Source organism: Puma concolor, chromosome C2 (assembly GCF_028749965.1).
Source record: "Puma concolor isolate L17-30 chromosome C2, mPumCon1.1.hap2, whole genome shotgun sequence".
Classification (NCBI taxonomy): Eukaryota; Metazoa; Chordata; class Mammalia; order Carnivora; family Felidae; genus Puma; species Puma concolor.
In genome coordinates, this window is record NC_141675.1 from 77,374,132 (window position 1) to 77,393,427 (window position 19,296).

The 19,296-nt window shown below is 40.4% G+C and overlaps 1 protein-coding gene across 1 annotated transcript in view; it reads right to left on the reverse strand.

Annotated features, from left to right (window-relative positions):
- The window catches only part of EHHADH (enoyl-CoA hydratase and 3-hydroxyacyl CoA dehydrogenase), a 46,676-nt gene extending 35,049 nt beyond the window's left edge, over positions 1-11,627 (reverse strand). The window contains exons 1-3 of the mRNA XM_025913824.2: positions 11,468-11,627; positions 5,939-6,042; positions 504-676 (exon numbers count right to left, since the gene is read on the reverse strand). Coding sequence (XP_025769609.1) covers positions 504-676; positions 5,939-6,042; positions 11,468-11,541 — 351 coding nt within the window. The 5' untranslated portion in view covers positions 11,542-11,627. The remainder of the gene's footprint in view (positions 1-503; positions 677-5,938; positions 6,043-11,467) is intronic.
- Positions 11,628-19,296: the final 7,669 nt, after the last annotated feature.

Sequence of the window (19,296 nt, forward strand, 5' to 3'; positions counted from 1 at the left end):
TTGTCTTCTAAGGTACTAATAATTACAAAGGACCACAAAACCAAAACCTTTGAGGAAATAAAAATTTAAATAAGTATGCATACTCAGGGATGAGAGTCAAAATATTTTATACCTCATGCTGCATAAGCATGGCTCAGCGGAACATGACGTGGGTCATACTACTGGAGCAGAGTCGTGGGGGCCCTGTACCGACCCAGTAGTTCCCCTTTGGTTTGTGTTTTATGTGGAGACCCAAGGGCTAGGGCTAGGGAAGCAAAGGGACAGTCATGGGGCTCAGGGTAACAGCTATTTACTCATGGAATGGACATTTTTCAACATGTCAACAACTACTACCACTGTGCTGATGCATAGCAGCTGAAAAACCAGTGCTAAAAATACATAAGAGTTGTCAACCAGGAAGCTAGCCTTTCAAAATGATCACAACTGAGGCTTATACAACATTTAGACATCGCCTTAAAGAAAAGCCCCCCACACCGAGCCCCATATGGAGCTTCAGCGGTTACCTCTGCATGGGCAATCCTATAGTGACAGCCCAGGGCCAGCTCTAGTCCCCCTCCTAAAGCCATGCCTTGAATAGCTGCCACCACGGGCTTCTCATTTCTCTGTATTTCATCTACTACATGTCCCAATACGATGGCGGGCTTTCTAGGAGCAGTGAAGCCGTGGATATCAGCACCTAAGGACACAGACAAGGAAAAAGAGAGGTGGAGAGACTTGGACTTTGTTATAGACAATAAGGTATCAGATAACTCTCAAGGAATTTCAGACCTTCTTGGGACCACAAGACATTTAATTCTTTGGCTGGACACACAGTGAAGGAAAAATAACCTGGAAAATGTAGAACATTACAAGAGAAAATCCTCAAACCTTGATCAGGAATCCTGTAATCTAAAATCTGTCTTCCATATGATAGGTAGTAACTCTACCTGTAAAAAATTAAAAGCCTCAGAGAAGGGGGAATAGAGATTCAGAAGTTGAACCAGCCCTCCCTCCTCTTCTTTTTTTAGTATAGTATTGCTCACCAACCTTATTATATCTTTGTTAAGAGCATAAATCATTACAACATAAAACCTCAGCATAAAACACATACATATTTGTGAGTTATGTGTTTTATGTTTTTGTAATAGATTGTTTTTGTGATCAATAAAAGCAACATTTATTTCTTTTCCTAATTATAAAAATAACACATGCATTATAGAAAATTTGAAAAATACACAAAATAATAAAGAACATAAAGATCACCCCAAAATCACCACACAGAGATAACAATGTAATATTTTCGTGAATTCTTAATTGTTTCCCAAAGCATATATGTAAATGGCTTTGTGATCTTCAGTAACTTATGCAACTTTTTTATAACACCTATCTTCAGTGACTTAGGAGAGAATTAAATTAAAGTTTGCTATCATATATATTTAACAATATTGAAAGCATTCTATAACATCATTTTTCATATTTTCCTTTTTTCACATAACATTATACTGAACTCTTCCCCACAGAATTATCTATTCTTGGAAACATTAAGCTTGGCAAGAGTTAAAAAGTTAAAGTAATTCTTTCATACCAACCTATTTAACTTTTCATTTCTACCTGTACCTTACCCAGCATCAATCCAAGATTATGATTTTTTTGCTCACCAATCCATCATACTCACACTCTCATCTAGTGTTATTAGTTATTATTTCTATTCCTTTTTGGCTCAAGAAAAACAAGATATCTCAGGCCTATCAATCCTGTAAGTTTAGATTTAAATGATTTTTCATGTCATAATAGCAATTAGTGCGTATTGGATAAATACTTTACATCAGGCACCGTGCTAAGTAGTTTCATATACTCTCTTATTTGATTTTCTTAATACGTAGGTTAAGTAGTATAACCATCTCCATTTCACAGGTCAGGAAGCTAAGGCTTTGAGATGTTAAGTGACTAGTTCAAACATATGACCAGTTAATTACTGGTAGAATAAGGATTTGAACTCAGTTTAACTACAGAGCCCACATTCTTAAACGTTATTACTACATTTTTCTACCTGCAGCATAAGGTTAGTACTAGTATCCCAATTTTACAGAAACCAAGGCACAAACAAGAGTACAGTGATTTCACTTTTTAACTGTTTATTTCTGGCATATAGAAATGCAATAAAGTTTTGGATATTGATTTTATATCTAGCAAAATTACTAAGTTACTAATTATAATACCTTTCTAATAGATTATTTTGATTTTTCTGCAAACTCTATCATATCTTCTGGATAATGAAGTTTTGTTTCTTCCTTTCCAATCCCAATACCTTTCGTTTGTCTCTCTAGCCTTACTGGACTGGCCAGGGCCTAAAACACAATGTCAAACAGAAATGGGGAGAGTAGCTAGCCTCGTCTTGCTCCCATCTCAGAAGGAAAGCTTTGTTTTGTTTTGTTTTGATTTTTTCGTTTTTAAGTAATCTTTATACCCAACGTGGGGCTTGAGCACAAAACCCCAAGATCAAGAGTCTCATGCTCTACTGATTGAGCCAGCCAGGTGCCCCAGGAAGGCTTTCAACTTACCATTTTATCTGATGTTTTCTATTGGTTTTCAAAAATGGATTAAGACATTTTCTTTCTATACCTAGTTTACTAAAAATTTTTATTTTTTTTTTAATTTTTTTTTTTTTCAACGTTTATTTATTTTTGGGACAGAGAGAGACAGAGCATGAACGGGGGAGGGGCAGAGAGAGAGGGAGACACAGAATCGGAAACAGGCTCCAGGCTCCGAGCCATCAGCCCAGAGCCCGACGCAGGGCTCGAACTCACAGACCGCGAGATCGTGACCTGGCTGAAGTCGGACGCTTAACCGACTGCGCCACCCAGGCGCCCCTAAAAATTTTTATTTTTAATGCATGTCAAATGATATCAAATGTTTTTTCTGCAGTTCTTAACAAATGCATATGATTTTTCTGTTTTAATCTTTTAATAGAATGAACTACATTAATCTTATAATGTTCAACCAATCTGGAATTTCCGGGAAAAAAAAGTGATGCCTTCCACTTTTTATATATTGTTAGATTCAATTTTATGATGTATTATTTAAGATTTTTATACTTATGTTTATGAATGAAACTTGCCTTTCATTTTGCTTTCCTTTCATTGCAAATTTCATTTGTAAGTTTTGCTTTTTCATACTGGCCTTGATAGGTGTTGGTATCAAGATTATGCTAGCATCATGAAATGAGTTAGAAAGAGTACTGGATTGAATGGTGCCCACGCAGACCTGTGAAACTTACCTTATTTGGAAATAGGGTCTTTGCAGATATAACTGAGTAAAGATGAGGTCATACTGGATTTGGGTGGGTCTATATAAGATCAGGGAAATCTGGACGCAGGCGAGAAGGCCATGGAAAGAGACAGGAGTGATAAAGCAATAAGCCAAGGAACACCAAGGATTGCCTGCAACCACAGAAGCTAGAGGAGGCAAGCAAAGAGTCTTCCCTAGAGCCTCTGGAGTAAGAATGACCATACAGATACCTTGGTTTGAACTTCTACCCTCCACAAGTCATCGGTTATGGCAGCCCAAGGAAACTAATATGGGAATTTACTCTGTGAGATTTTTGATTACTGATTCGATTTCTTTAATGGTTTTTTATTTCCACTTGAGTCATATTGGGAAGCCATAATATTTTCATTATCTTTTTTAATGGCTACAGTATCTGCAGTGATATCCCATTTGCCATTCCCTATATACATTGTGCCTTCCCTTTTTCTCTTGATCAATCTCTCCAGAGGTTTGTAGATTTCATTAGTCTTTCAAAGAACTAACTTTTGACAGTCTTGAATCACATTTGTTTCTATCACATTAATTTCTCCTCTTCATTATTCCCTTTCTTCTACTTCATTGGGTCTAGTAGTTCATTGGTTAGTTCCTTGATATAGATGCTTAACTCGTTATGTTTCAGTCTGTTTTCTTTTCTGATAAATACTTTAAGGTTATAAATCTCCTGCTAAGTTTTGCGTTAGCTGTATCCTTCAATTATATATGTTGCATTTTCACTATCATTCAGTTCTAAATATTTTCTAAATTCTATTATGATTTCACTTTGACTCAGGGATTAAGAAATGAATTTAATTTCTAAACATATGAGTATTTTTAGTTATATTTTTGTTATTGATTTCTAGTTTAATTGCATTGCTGTCAGAGAACATATTCTAAGTAAAATTTTTTTTTTATTTAAAAAAAAATTTTTTTTTAACGTTTGTTTATTTTTGAGACAGAGAGAGACAAAGCATGAATGGGGGAGGGTCAGAGAGAGGGAGACACAGAATCTGAAACAGGCTCCAGGCTCTGAGCTGTCAGCACAGAGCCCGACGCGGGGCTCGAACTCACGGATGGCGAGATCATGACCTGAGCTGAAGTTGGCTGCTTAACCGACTGAGCCACCCAGCGCCCCAGTAAAATTTATTAAGACAAGTTCTTGTGGTCCAGTATCTGGTCAAATCTGTAAATGTTGCAAATTTGAGAAGAATGTATATTTTCCAATTGTTCTGTATAAACCCATTAAGTCTAACCACCTCTAATGCTTTTCTAGGAGAACTTTTTTTTTCTATCCCTGAGTTCTAACTACATTCTCCCTTTTCTACCTTCTTTCTTACAAACAAATATTGAGTTTTCCATAATTGGGATCCCTCTCTCCATGGTGCAAAGTCACTATCTTGGGCTTCTGACCTGAAGTTTCAAAACAACAAGTAAGCCATTTCATAACTGATTAATGTTTGGCACATTATTTTAATCTCTCTCAGGCTCATCCTTATCATCTGTAAATGGAGATTGTAGGATTTACTGAGGATTAAAGTATGTGTAAAAATACTACTGTTTTCATTATTAATAAATAAATAACCCATATAGTACTGGCACATAGCAGGCAAGATAAATGGTAATTTTATAATGATTATCATTTTTACATTTCTTTACTGTCATGATTCCAATATCTACTTCTTCTCAGGCTGCAATTAACATACATTAAATTCCATTGGCTACAGTAACATTACACAGGCCTTCATATAGGACAAAAGGCATAATATATTCATTTGGGAAAAGAAGAAAAGCTACTACAAATACCACTGAATCACCATTTCAGATTCTTTTGCCATATGTTTTCAATATTTTTGCATCTTCATAGAATAACCCAATAAAGATAGTCATGGTCACTGAGATGGGTGACTATTAGAAGAAAAATGAACTCAGGGGTGCCTGGGTGGCTCAGCCAGTTAAGTGTCTGACTTCGGCTCAGGTCATGATCTCGTGGTTTGTGGTTTCAAGCTCCACATCAGGCTCTGTGCTGACAGCTCAGAGCCTGGAGCCTGCTTCAGATTCTGTGTCTTCGTCTCTCTCTGTTCCTCCTCTGCTCGTGCTCTGTCTCTTTCTGTCTCAAAAATAAATATACGTTAAAAAAAATTTTTTTAAAGAAAAAAAATGAATTCAATTTCAAGTCTCTGTCAGAAAGAAATAAAAAATAACATTTATTGAACATCTTCTGATGCAGGCACTGCACTAGGGACTTTCAGATATATCTCACGTAACCTCACAAAAACCTATTAAGATAGATACTACTATCCACTTTCTAAACAGAGAAATTGAGGAGTTCAGGAGATTACAGGGATTCGTCCAAGCTCCCATGGGGTGGAGATATATGCAGAGCAGGTATGTAACAACAGGTGTATATTAGTAGGTATAACACCCATCAAACCTGGGTGTCCTCCAAAGGCCCATCCAATACAAAAGAGAATCTTCTCTGGGTCTTTCTGCGTCTTTCTGTGACTCTTGTCTCTCTGCAATGTTTCCCATTCCCATTCAAGTCTCCCATATCCATTACCCACCCTATGGTATTACCCACAGGGACGGCTAAGGCAGCATCGGTCTCAGGCTGTGGTTGGATTCCAAAGATAATGAGAAAGAGTTAGAGACTGGTTACCTGCAGAGAATTTGCCATCTGCTCCACAAATCACAATGGCTTTTACTGTATGGTCTGTTATAGCTTTCTGCAGTCCCTCTTTTATTCCACGGAGTACAGATGTACTAAAAGAAAAAAAATTAGACGAGGCATTAGAATTAAATTTATACCATCTCAGACTTTTTTCCTTTCCTAACAATGAAAATTGAAACACACACGCAATGTATAAAAACCCTAGTTACTCACTATTCAGTTTTCACTAATTTGATCAACTAATAATAAACATGTCAACTGTGAATTAAGCACTGGACTAAATAAATGAATAAGCTTTTTCTTGTTTTTAAGTTTATTTATTTATTTGAGAGAGAGCAAGCGAGTCGGGGAGGGACAGAGAGAATCCTAAGCAGACTCTGTACTGTCAGTGCAGAGCCCAATGTAGGGCTCAAACTCATGAACCATGAGATCGTGACCTGTGCTGAATTCAGATGCTTAATTGACTGAGGTGCCCAGGTGCTCCAAATGCATTAAAAAATTTTTTTTTAAGTTTATTCATTTTTGGGACAGAGAGAGACAGAGCATGAATGGGGGAGGGTCAGAGAGAGGAAGAGACACAGAATCTGAAACAGGCTCCAGGCTCTGAACTATCAGCACAGAGCCCGACACGGGGCTCAAACTCACGGACCGCGAGATCATGACCTGAGCCAAAGTCAGATGCTCACCCAACTGAGCCACCCAGGCGCCCCTAAAATTTTAAAAAAATAGTATTTTCCTACAGTTTGCTGTAACTTTGGCCACTTAGAAGCAGCACTAATCAATTTAAAAATATTATTGTACATCTTCTATGTATACTGAAAGGAGCTTATAACATCCTAGGAAATGACAAAATGTCACACTAAGATGAGTGCTATAATGAAAATACAAATAAAGTGATGTGGACATTCACAGTGAGAAGAAATTACTTTCAATTTGTCATATTGGCAAAATATAAGAAAACTGAAATAGTCTAAAACAAACAACCCAAGAGATGTGTCAAGGGCTTCAAATTACCCCAAATATCCAACCTTCCCCACTTTCTTCAAAATATTAAGCATCTAGTTTTTAGCTGGATACATGACTGCCCAAAATAAAGGTTGCATTTTCCAGCTTGTGATGCAGTAAAGTCAGCCTAAGGCATTAAGTTGTGGTCAATAGGATGGAAGCAGATTTGGTATATCCAACTTTGGGAAGAGTTCTTAAAGGATTGGGTATGCTTTTCTCTTTTCCTTTTCTGGCAGGAATGGGGATGTGATGGCTAGATCATAGGCAGCCATCATGGACCAAGAGGTGGAAGACCTGAAATGAGGATGGCAGAGCAAAAGATAAATAGAATTGGGAACCCTGATGATTGTGGAACAATCACATCATTCTAAGACACTGCTATGAAAGAAATCAACCTTATTTTGTTTAATCCACTACTCTTTTGAGTTTTCTGTCACTGACAGCCAAAGCTAAAACTAATTTAGGAGGCAGAGGCAAGATCTGGGGAAAAAAAGGGCTTGCAGTAAATTTTGCTAAGTTTCAGTTGATGAGGGAGTCATCTATAAAAGAGAGCTATAGTCAAGATTGAATGAGTCAGCCAAAGGCAAAATGAGTTGAGTGTAAATCCTCTGGATGCACTCTCATTTAAGAAGTGGGAGAATTTTAAAGGGCAGTTGGGGAGAGAGGAGTCAATGTGGTGGAGAAGTAGGGGGACCCGAAGTTCCCTCAAACACAGCAGTATTGAGGTCAGCAGACATGGAATTCCAGGAATCCGGGCTACAGAGTGACAGAAACATCTCCAGGGGCCCACAGGGACAACATGGTGAGCCATAGGTGCGTGATTACGAACTGGTAGAGATAAAATGGGTGGTGTAGGCGCGGAGGGGAGGGATCCCCTTCTGTGGAGAAAAGGAAGAGAAAGAGAGGCTGTGGAAGTGTAGGATTGTATTTGGACAACTGAAAAACCACAGATGAGGGAACGGAAAAAATGGAGAAAGAACCAATTTCTAACCGTGGGGCTTTCTCTGCCCTGTTCCTGCACCTAGAGAGGAGGGGAGTCAGCCCCAGTCTAGGTAGCTAGCTCCCAACAGTGGGAGAGAGCAATCCTCTCCCTTGAATGCTGTGGGAAGAAGGCAAATAGCCATTCCAAGGACAAAAGACCCTGCAGGCGCCCACCAGCTAGAGGCCCTTTGTCGGCTGGGTGGGTGGTGACACTACCCCAGAACGGGGGCACCCAGTTCCTTTATGACATAAGGGTTTGAATCCCAGCCAAGCACCAGGGAGGCGCAGGAGACAGTGGAACGGGACATAGTGGCCCACTCACACCCACGTGGCACTGTGAGGAGGGCCTAAACAGAGTGGTTTGGGACACCCAGTCCAGGAAGGAGAGACTGGGGCGTCGCCATTTTTCTCTCCATCACCAACAAGGTGGGGTTTCAGGGATCAGGGCCACAGTGGAGGCGGGACCTGCCTACACCAAACCACGCCCCTCCATGCCTAGTAACTTGGCCGTCTAACAGAGCAAGATCGACACTGACCAACCAGACAGCCCCTCCAGACCAGGGCAGACACTAGTTCCAAGGCACTGTCAGATATTGGTCTCGGGGATTTACATTCTCTGATTTGATTCATGGTCAATTCTTATTTTCTGTGTATATGTAGATACATATTTTTTTCTTTTCTTCCTCTTATTTCTTCCCTTCTCTAGTTGGGTTATTCTGGCTGTTGGTTTGTTTAAACAGACATTTTTTTAAAATCTATTCTTTTAACACCTCTTCTGTATCTCCTTTTTTATTTTCCTCTCTCTCTCTGGACTAGCCATATAGTTTCTCTGATTGTCTTCCTGGGCAATTTTTTTTCTTTTACTTTTCCCCACCCTGTCATTTCTCTCCTTGTATAGGATAAGGCCTTTTTCACCACAACCCCCCCTTTTAAAATTTTTCTCCAGGGATACTTCAAGGAACAAATCATAGCACACGCGGTAGAAGTTCCAAACCACCACTATGAGTAGGGAGACAAAGCAACCAGAGTCTCAACAGAGAGCACAAAACACACTCCAAAAACACCTTCTGAACGGCCAGGCCCTGGACATAACAAGCTATTAAAACACATAAGGGACAGGGGCGCCTGGGTGGCGCAGTCGGTTAAGCGTCCGACTTCAGCCAGGTCACGATCGCGGTCCGTGAGTTCGAGCCCCGGCGTCAGGCTCTGGGCTGATGGCTCGGAGCCTGGAGCCTGTTTCTGATTCTGTGTCTCCCTCTCTCTCTGCCCCTCCCCCGTTCATGCTCTGTCTCTCTCTCTGTCCCAAAAATAAATTTAAAAAAAAACGTTGAAAAAAACACATAAGGGACAGAAAACTAGCCAATATGACGAAACGGAAGAATTCTCCGCAAAAGAAATTCCAGGAAGAAATGACAGCCAGAGAACTGCTCAAAACAGTTATAAACAATGTAACTGAGAAAGAATTTAGAATAACGGTCGTAAAATTAATAACTGGGATTGAAAAGAGCATAAAAGGGAGCAGAGAATCTATTGCTGCAGAGATCAAGGAGCTAAGAAATAGTCACAGTGAATTAAGAAATGCTATAAATGAGGTGCAAAATAAACTAGATGCAGTGACAGCAAGGATGGAGGCAGAGGGGAGATGAAGTGGAAAAGAAGATAAAATTATGGAAAATGATGAAGCTGACAAAAAGAGAGAGAAGAAAATATCCACATATATAACTTCAGAAGAAGACAGAAGAAAGGGCAGGAAAGTATCCCCAAGTAGAGAAAACTTGAGGAAGCTGAAATGAACCCCAGGCAGCAGGGCCTGCTGGAGGGCCTTGCAATGAGGGCAGCTAACACATGTTCCATGCCAGTTTATGACTTCCAGCATATGTAAACTTCACCACAACTTTATGAGGTAGATACAAATGTTTCTCTTACAAGAGGGGAAGGGTCAGGCTAACGACTAGAAACGTTTAAAATAGCTATGAGAAAATATTTCCAGTTATGGGTGTTAGACTGTGAAACGTTTCCCCCAAGTTCTTGATGGGCATGGTTTCCTCTTATGAGCAGAGGCTGAGGCAGAGTCCTAATATTTAGTAATTCTAACTAAAATACAGACAAGTCCAAAATGGATATGTAATTATATTATGTTTTGCTTCATCAAAACCAAAATAAGTTATTTTGCTTTTTTTTCTGAGAATGACAAGAAAGTGGACATATCATCCTTGTATGATTTTCATTGCTGCACTTTTTTTTGCATGACTAAATGCAATAACTCATCTGAAAAATAAAAATTATTATATTAATATGGTAAAATCAAATCTGAGGACACTAAGATAAAAATTCAGGTAAAATTAGCAGGTCTCCTCAATCCAGTCTCTCTTTTTTGTTCCAGCGGTATGTGCTAAGAATGTTGACCAAAGGTCTTTCACCCTGTTTTATATATTCATTATAAATTTTAATTTTGGCTAATCCTACTCTCCGAGGATGGATGGCTCTATCCTGGGCTGATGGATCATTATCCTTTTTCCAAAGATATGGAAGACCAAACCTATCTAATAACCTCATTAATTAAAACAAAAACAAAAACAACTAGCATTAATCTCGGTTTTGAAAGCAATGCCGTAAGCGCATTGCACACGTAGGTGGGAGAATTTAAAATAGGCAAAGGTGGGGCGCCTGGGTGGCCCAGTCGGTTAAGCGTCCAACTTCAGCTCAGGTCATGATCTTGCGGTTCATGAGTTCAAGCCCCGCGTCAGGCATCTGTGCTGATGGCTCAGAGCCTGGAGCCTGTTTCAGATTCTGTGTCTCCCTCTCTCTCTGACCCTCCCCCGTTCATACTCTCTCTGTGTCTCAAAAATAAATAAACCTTTAAAAAAATGTTTTTTAAAGAAAAAAAAAATAATAAAAGGGGCGAAGGTGCTCCATGATGAAACCAAAGAAGATAAACTGCACAGTCTACTCCATAGGCTACTTACTAGGCTTACTCCAAATGGATCCTCCACTACAGCACTAAAGCCTTTAAGTTTAGAGCAAATCAGGAGAAAGAACTTTGCATTTCTGTCCAGGCCACAATTCACCTTTACTCACTGCCTTGGCATTAATAGGAAACTTTATCATCAGATTTCTAAATCTTATGAGTTACACTTTATTAGGGCAGCCTATATTCGAGATTGGGAAGTAAGAGGTCAAGGTCTAGCGGGCATTGTGCCTTTAGAACAGAATGTACACATGAGAAGTCAAAGCTGCCAGCAAGTAGAAGAGCAGGAAACTGGCACGTATGGCCCGTGTTGGAGTCCAGCTCGCCCACTTAGAGGCCATCTGTCTGCCTCTGAGCCTCAGTTTCCTCACCAGTGAAACACCGGTAGGAGTTCGCTGCGAACGTTAACCAAGCTAACCTATGCACAAGGCCCTGGCATTCGCCGCGGTTGTCTGTGTCGGTGTCTCTCTGCTTTTAATCCAGCAGGGGAAAGTCAAAGCCTCGGAGCAGGCAGGCGGCGAAGGGCCCTCCGTGCCCGGGCTGGAGGCAACCCAGCCCGTTACCTGATGGCGTTGACCGGCGGGTTTCGAAGGCGGATCAGCGCCAGCCAGTTCCGCGGCCGCGTGTACTCGGCCATGTCTGCTCGGTGGCGGAGGTCGCTTGCGCCTCTCACCACTGGGCACTGCCGCTTTTCCAGCCGTCGCGGAGCCGGCCCCGCGAGGAGGGGCGCCCGCTGGGCCAATGAGAGCCCGAGCCCGGCGCCACCTCCCGCTGCGCATCCTCCCACCCGCTCCTCCTCCTCCCGGGACCCCAGTCCCGCGCTCTGCAGACACTTGTGCTCTCTTTCTCCGGAGTGGTTCCCATCACAACCTAGGTCAGAGAGGACGGTGGAAAATGGGTGCAGTTGCCAGCAAGTCGGAGTTTACAACACCCTGGCCCAAAGAGGCTGCCTTCTCTGGAAAACTTCAGGGTTCACTAAGTTGGTAGAGCTGTCCTCATCAGTTTTCATCTTCATGATCCTTCTTAACAGGAATAGATACCTGGGGTCTTGACAATTAGGTGACATGACACAACCACTTGGCACATAAAATACACGCACTGTGCGTTTCACCTAAATCTGTATGGTACCAACCGCGGACATAACCATTAATGTTACCTGTCTTACTGTAACGGGGCAACCTAGTGAAATGCATGGGTATCTTGTCTGATAACCAAACCTTCTCTTTTTTTCTTTTTTTTTTTTTAAATTTTTTTTTTCAACGTTTATTTATTTTTGGGACAGAGAGAGACAGAGCATGAACGGGGGAGGGGCAGAGAGAGAGGGAGACACAGAATCGGAAACAGGCTCCAGGCTCTGAGCCATCTTTTTTTCTTTTTAGAACGTTTCCCCCAGTTTTATTGAGATATACTTGACTACTTCACTATGTAAGTTAAAGGTGTACAGCCTAATGATTTGACTCACATAGCTCATGAAATGATTGCCACAGTAAGTTTAGTTAACATCTAATCTCATATAGATACAAAAATAGACAAAAGAAAAAAAAAACCTCTCTTTCCTTTTTCTGTTATTTCTAAGGAATGTGATTTCTAGTACTTCATTCATTGTGAATTGCACACCTGTTATATGCTAGGACTAGGCAGAAGATTAAAGGCAAATGAGGCCCAGCCCCTTCCCTCCAAAAGTTCACCACTGAAACAAGGTTTTTCTAGATTCCATTGGCCTCTGGTGGTCTCCACAGTCCATCAAGTGGTCAGAAAGCAGTCTGGAAGTTTCAGAGGAAAAGAACACAATGGAATATCTTTGTTCACTGGGACTATTTTCATATTCTTTTGCCTCTTGGAAATAAAAACAGGTTCCAACTCCTAGGAAAGTAGGATTGCCTTGAAGCCCTGGAAACAGGCAGCAGTCTGAAGGTATCCACCCATCAAGGACAGCATAGTAAGGACAGCCTTCCCTTCCAATAGCCGGCCATTTACAAACAAATGCCTCTGTCAGCCTTCAACAACAATCAGCTCCTACAGGTGATATCACTCTCTAATGCCCCCTAAAATTTGCCAGTCCCTGAATTCCACCTTGCTCAAAAATGATGTAAGATCAACAGTCTGCTCTGCTTGGAGAAACTGTGCATGAGGAGCATAGCTTTCCCTTATTATAAGAAGCAATAAATTCAGCTTTGTCTTCTCAATTCTGATATTGGCCTCTGGGGGAACAGCTCGGCAGAGGCATCCTAGCAATTTGGAATGCCTCCACAAAGGCTGTTGTAGGCAAGACTTAACAGTTCTGAATGGCCTGAAATTCTTCCTGGATCAAGGGGAGAGGAGCATGGTGTGGAGCTGTTTTGAGGCAGGTTCTCATCTCTATCTTGGAGGTGTTAGCTATAGGTCATTTCTCGTCTATTTCCCTGGTTTTGGTTGAATGCCAAACTTTCTGCCTGTGCTCCCCAGCCCCTTTGGTATGGCTACAAACTTCTTTGTAAATCTACTGAACTGCTTAATAATAGTTTAGAGTAGGCTCCTCAACAGGGCAGGGACCAAGGTAAGCCAGTGACACACCCACTGGGCAAAATTTAAGAGGGCACTCACTGTCAGTGTCCTACAAGTGCCTACCCTGCCCCGCTCCTCCACAGCAGTTCCTGGGATCTGTCGTCTAGCCCCTCCTATTTGGTGTCATCCTGTGGAATTAGGGATGCAGGGAACTGATACCATGCTGATCTTTCTCTTACTATCTGTGTAAATAATAAATTGTCTAAATCTATTTGGTCTCCTTATAGACCAAATCTATGGGAATGTGGCAAGCCAGCAAGTGCCACCATGCTGCTGCTGACAGACTGTGTGACCGTTTGACAGTCTCTTGATCATTGCGATGAATTGTTATATTCTGAAGTTGCCTTTTCATTTAATTTGTCTCACTAAGTGCTACATAATAGCACGTCATTCCTCTTGGCTAAGGCACTTCCTTCATTTTGCCTGTGCTTTGCTTATTATGTCATTTTCATTGTTGTGTTGCAACTTAGGAAAATAGATCGGTTAATCAGAAGAGGTTTTGTGTGTGTGTGATCGAGTGTTGCATGCTCTACTGGCTGAGCGGAAGAGGTTTTTAAGAAAAACAAAAGAATGTAAATGTAGAAGTTCATGTGCTAGATCACGCCTATGTGTACTCACAGTAGGAACAGAGATGACTGTGTAAACTTGGTGTTGTGCTGTGAAACTTTATTCAATAGTGCCATGAAGCCAGAGCATTCTCCGGAGAGCTAATCAGATTTTTCTGTCACAACAGAAAATATTGCTTTCCAGCTGCAGTCATACAATCTTTCACATGTTCTCTTCCAAGTCTTTTCCCCTTTCACTGTGGGATATAAATGGGCACTAGGCCTCAGAGAAGGATAGAGCCATAGACAGAAGAAGCCTGACTTTCCAAATGATTTTGTGGAGGAGAGCTGCCTGCTGACTAGAACCAGCATGAGAAGGAAGTGTGGGTCCGTTTGTTAAAGAATTCTAACCTGTCCTAACTAATACAGAGAAGAAACGGGCGGTGAGTATACTCTTCCACAGTGAAGTTGGCTGACAGTTGAGGAGAAAAGCTGCTCACATGAGTACTTGAAATAAGAGATGGGATATAAATAGTTTCTTCATGGTATCAATAATATTAGTAATGACAATTTCTATAATTTCAAGTGGCTTGCTCAAGTTTTGAGCCTTGGAGATATAACACACACACACACACACACACACACACACACACTCAAGATTCCTAAGGAAGTCCTAACTGCGGCAGAAAAAAAAAAAAAAAAAAAAAAAAAAGACTCAGTCTTGTCAATTATCTTGACTGGTTGAAATCCCAAAGATCAATGATGTATTATTGTGCAGATTTAAAGCTCTTGCACATACACTGCAACCAAATCTGAACTGAATGTAGCCAAAAACTGAACTGAGAATCTATTCACTGCTGTCTCGCACATTTCAATCTCTCAGCTTTTTGGTGAGGGCTGCTTATGGCCTGGCATCAATCAGATCATATTCATATTTCCCAAACTTGTGTTTACTTTTTAAATTGAGATATAACTCACACACACACACACACACACACACACACACACACACACTATCCTTTTAAATTGAGATATAATTGTACACACTAAGTGTACAATTCAGTGATTTTTCGTATATTCACAAGGTGGACACCATCACCACTCCCAAATTCCAGGACATTGTAATCACCCCCAAATGAACCCTGTATCCATTAAGCACATTTGCCTACTCCACATATTTCATATAAATGGAATCCCACAATATATGGCCTCTATGCCTGGTTTCTTTCATTATAGCATAATGTTTTCATTTGTTTCAGGGAAGGGTTGGTTCCAGGCCTCTCTCCTAGCTTTTGGTAGTTCCCTGGCTTTGTGACAACATAACTGCAACCTTCAGTGGTGTTTTCTCTGTGTGGGTGTATCTCTGAGTCCAAATTTCCCCTTTTTATAAGGATATTAAATGACCCCATCTTAATTTGATCATCCACAAAGACCCTATTTCCAAATCAGGTCATATTCACAGGTTTTGCTCATTAGGATGTCACATCTTTTTTATTTTTTTTAACTTTATTTCTTTATTTTGAGAAAGAGAGAGAGCGAGCACAAGAGTGTGCGAGTGTGCAAGAGTCTGCACTGCCAGCACAGAGCCCAACATGGGTATCACACCCACAAACCATGAGATCGTGACCTAGGCCAAAACCAAGAGTCTGATGATCACCCAGGCGTCTCATGGATTTTACAGCTTTTTGAGGAACACAGTTCAACCCATAACAGCCCCATGCAGTCACTGCAGTAGACGCCCTTTTATGGGGCAGAGCAACAAAAGTCAGCCTGAGTACCACAGGCAGCCAGGCAATCTTGGTATTTGAAGCCACAGAAATGGCAATGACTTCCACTCTTCTGAATCATAATTCATAGTTTACGTTAGGTCACATTTGATTCTTTTTTTCCTAAAAAGTAAGCAAAACTGTCCAGAATGGAGAAATGTTAATGCTTAAAAAAACACACACACACACACAAGCCAGCTTTTCCATATGAATCACCATGAGAAGAAAGATTTGGGCATTAACAGCTACACCTAAAGGTTACTGGATATTTTATAAATTAAAATAAACAGAAAAGATGCAGCCTCCACCTGACATTATTTTTCTGGGGGAGGGTGGACAAAGCCCTTTAAGTTGATAGGATGCACACCAAAGTAATAAAGGACATTTTGAAAAATGAGCTTTTGATGTTTCATAAGAAAAGGCTTAACACTTAAAATTGTGCAAGTTTTCTCCTTTGAAATAGGCAGGTAGAGAAGTTTTTTTTTTCTCCTTTAGATGTTCTATAGAACATTGTCTTCAATTCTAACACCATATTGTGATTCAAGTGGTTTCTCCAGCTAAGTACATTTAGGATAATAAACACAATAATACAAAATAAAATAACTAATATTTCATTCTGTCCATGTGTCATGCTTTGCCCTAAATGCTTTGCATGTATTAATACACTTAGTCCTCACCACAACCCTATGGATAAGGCATCATTGTTAATCACCATTTTATAGAAGAGGCACAGAGAGCTATCTTGCCTAAGGCCACTTTGCTACTAAGAAGTGGAATGGAAGCGTGGACCCAGAAAGTCTGGTTCTGGAGCCTGTGTTGGCATGCTTTTAAGATTCATCCATGTTGTGGCATGTATCAGTACTCCATCTCTTTTTATGGCTGAATAATAGTTCACTGTATGTATATACCACATTTTATTTATCTAGTCATCAATTTATGGATATTTGGGTTATTTCCATTTTTTGGCTATTGTGAATTGTGGAGGATAAGCTTACACCAATGGGTTAACACCCCCGGGCTTACACCAATGGGTTAACAAGGCATAAGGAAATACAAAGCCACAAAATGCTCACACCCAAGTTTAGGTAAACCATATTGGCAGCTCAAGAATAGGGGGGTGCAAAGGTGCCAGGAATATGAAGGTGCAAATGCACCCCAAAATAGAGAAGGGGTGCAGAGCCCCCAGAATTGAGAGGGAGAGGCAAAGGCCTAAATAGGAACAGGCGCAAAGGTGCCCAAGACATAGGTATATGAAATAAACAAGATAAGATATTCAGGGTAGAAGCACCCCCAATTTAGTACTATAGCAGAAAAGCTGCTTTCACAGGAAGATAGGGCCAGGTTAGGTAAATTGGGGACTTGGACTATGCACCTCTGTGCTGCAGGCAAAGCAGCCCAGGGCAGAGACAGTCAACAACAACAACAAAAAAGGTGCCTTGTCAACCCCGAGGTTATTTCCCCTATCTGTCTCATCCCCTAGGCTAGCTAAGTTAAACAGACGCGGCACCTCCTGTGTGCTGTTAAAAACCATCTACCCATCTGCCTGGCGCCAGGATTTTGTTTTATATTGACCCAAACCCCAAACACTGTATATCTTCAAAAACCCCCTTTTTCCTCACATCCCCAAGTTAATATTCCCAGTTTGTCTCTTTGTACACGCCTATCACGTTTGTAAGCTTTCTGATCTGAATAAATACAGGGCAAGAGCCCTTATTCGGGGCTCTTGTCTTTTCCCAGACATTAGCCATCTCTCGCTTTTGTTCCTGTGTCCCACTCTCTTGCTAGACAAGAGAGAACTTTAGAGCCAGAGTCTACGACAGTGAATAATGCTGCTATGAACACTTCATGTACAAGTTTTTGCATAAACTATGATTTTAATTCTCTTTGGCATATACCTAGTAGAATTGCTGGGTCATATGGTAATTCTATGTTTAACTTTTAAAAACAAAATTTTCTTTATTGAACTATAATTAACATACAGTGCTATATTGGTTTCAGGTGTACAATATAAAGGTTAAACATCTCTATACATTACTCAGTGCTCATTACAAATGTACACTTAATCTCTTTTATCTATTTTCCCTAACCCCCGTACACACCTCCCCTCTGCCAATCACCAGTTTGTCCTTTGTATATTTGCTTTGCATATTTGCATATGGGTGAAATCATATGGTATTTGTCTTTCTGTTTGACTTGTTTCACTTAGCATTAAACTCTCCAGCTCCTTCCATGTGTTTGCAAATGGCAACATTCTTTTCTTTTTCTAATTTTTAAAATTTATCTTTGAGAGACAGAGAGAGAGAGAGGGAGAGAGACAGTGCCTAAGCTGGGGAGAGGGGCAGAAGGAGAGAGAATCTTAAGCAGGCTCGATGCTCAGCACGGAGCCCAACATGGGGCTTGATCCCCTGACCCTGGATCATGACTTGAACAGAAATCAAGTCAGACGCTCAACCAACTGAATCACCCAGGCACTCCAACATTCATTCTTTTGTATGGCTTAATCATATTTCAGTGTGTGTGTGTGTGTGTGTGTGTGTGTGTGTGTGTGTGTGTGTACCTCTTCTTTATCCATCCATCTGCCAATGGACACTTGGGTTGTATATGTCTTTTTTAAGGAACTGTCAAACTGTTTTCCAAAGCAGCTGCACCACTTGACACTTCCACCAGCAATATGTGAGTTTCCAATTTCTCCAAGTCCATGCCAGTTCTTGTTGTCTATTTTTTATTATTTTTTTGTTCATGAGTTATATTGTGCTTTCTGTGTCACCAAACATGGCCTTCTTCCTTTCTGAGTGAATTCTAAATAGAATCTGCCTGGCTTATGGAAATCACTTAGGAAAAATAGTCATATTATTAGCCATTATTAGTATTATGTTCTTTTGAGATGGATTAAATTGTGTCTTTCCTCTAGGATTTTATTCCCATCTGCTTTGAATAACAGTTTGCAAATTAATATAACATGAATTTTTAGGGTCAAATAAAACAGGTTGTCATAACTCATACCTCCATTAATAGAATTATCAAATGTCTAGCAACTGTTATGTATTTCCAGGTTTCCTGTCAAAGTGCCTCGATATTAAGCCACATGATTATAGCCTTGAGAAATCTCAAGGAAAATGAAAGGGAGCAGAAAACTAATGGAGGGCAAATGTTTCAATTTTTGAATAGGCAAGAAGATAAAAGATGCTGCATATTGGTGAGCTCTAAATTAATACCTTATGAAATTTCAGAAGAATTCATTAAGGAAATAGTTTGTGAAAAGGAAGTGGTGATTATCAAAAATATATAATGTTCACTCAGAACAAGATAGGCCAAATTAATTTTCTTTCAGTTTTGCAAGGATTAATATATCAGAGGGTCAGAGAAATGTGTTGAAATTCCTAGAGAAATTGAGCAAGGTGAGAAAATGGAATCCTTGTGGACATGCTGTGGGTTGTGTGTAACTATGTTTTATGAATAAATATCTAACCAATCATACTTTTATTGACCAGTTATACAAACAAGGCACTGCTAATGCAATGTGAGCAAAAACAGATA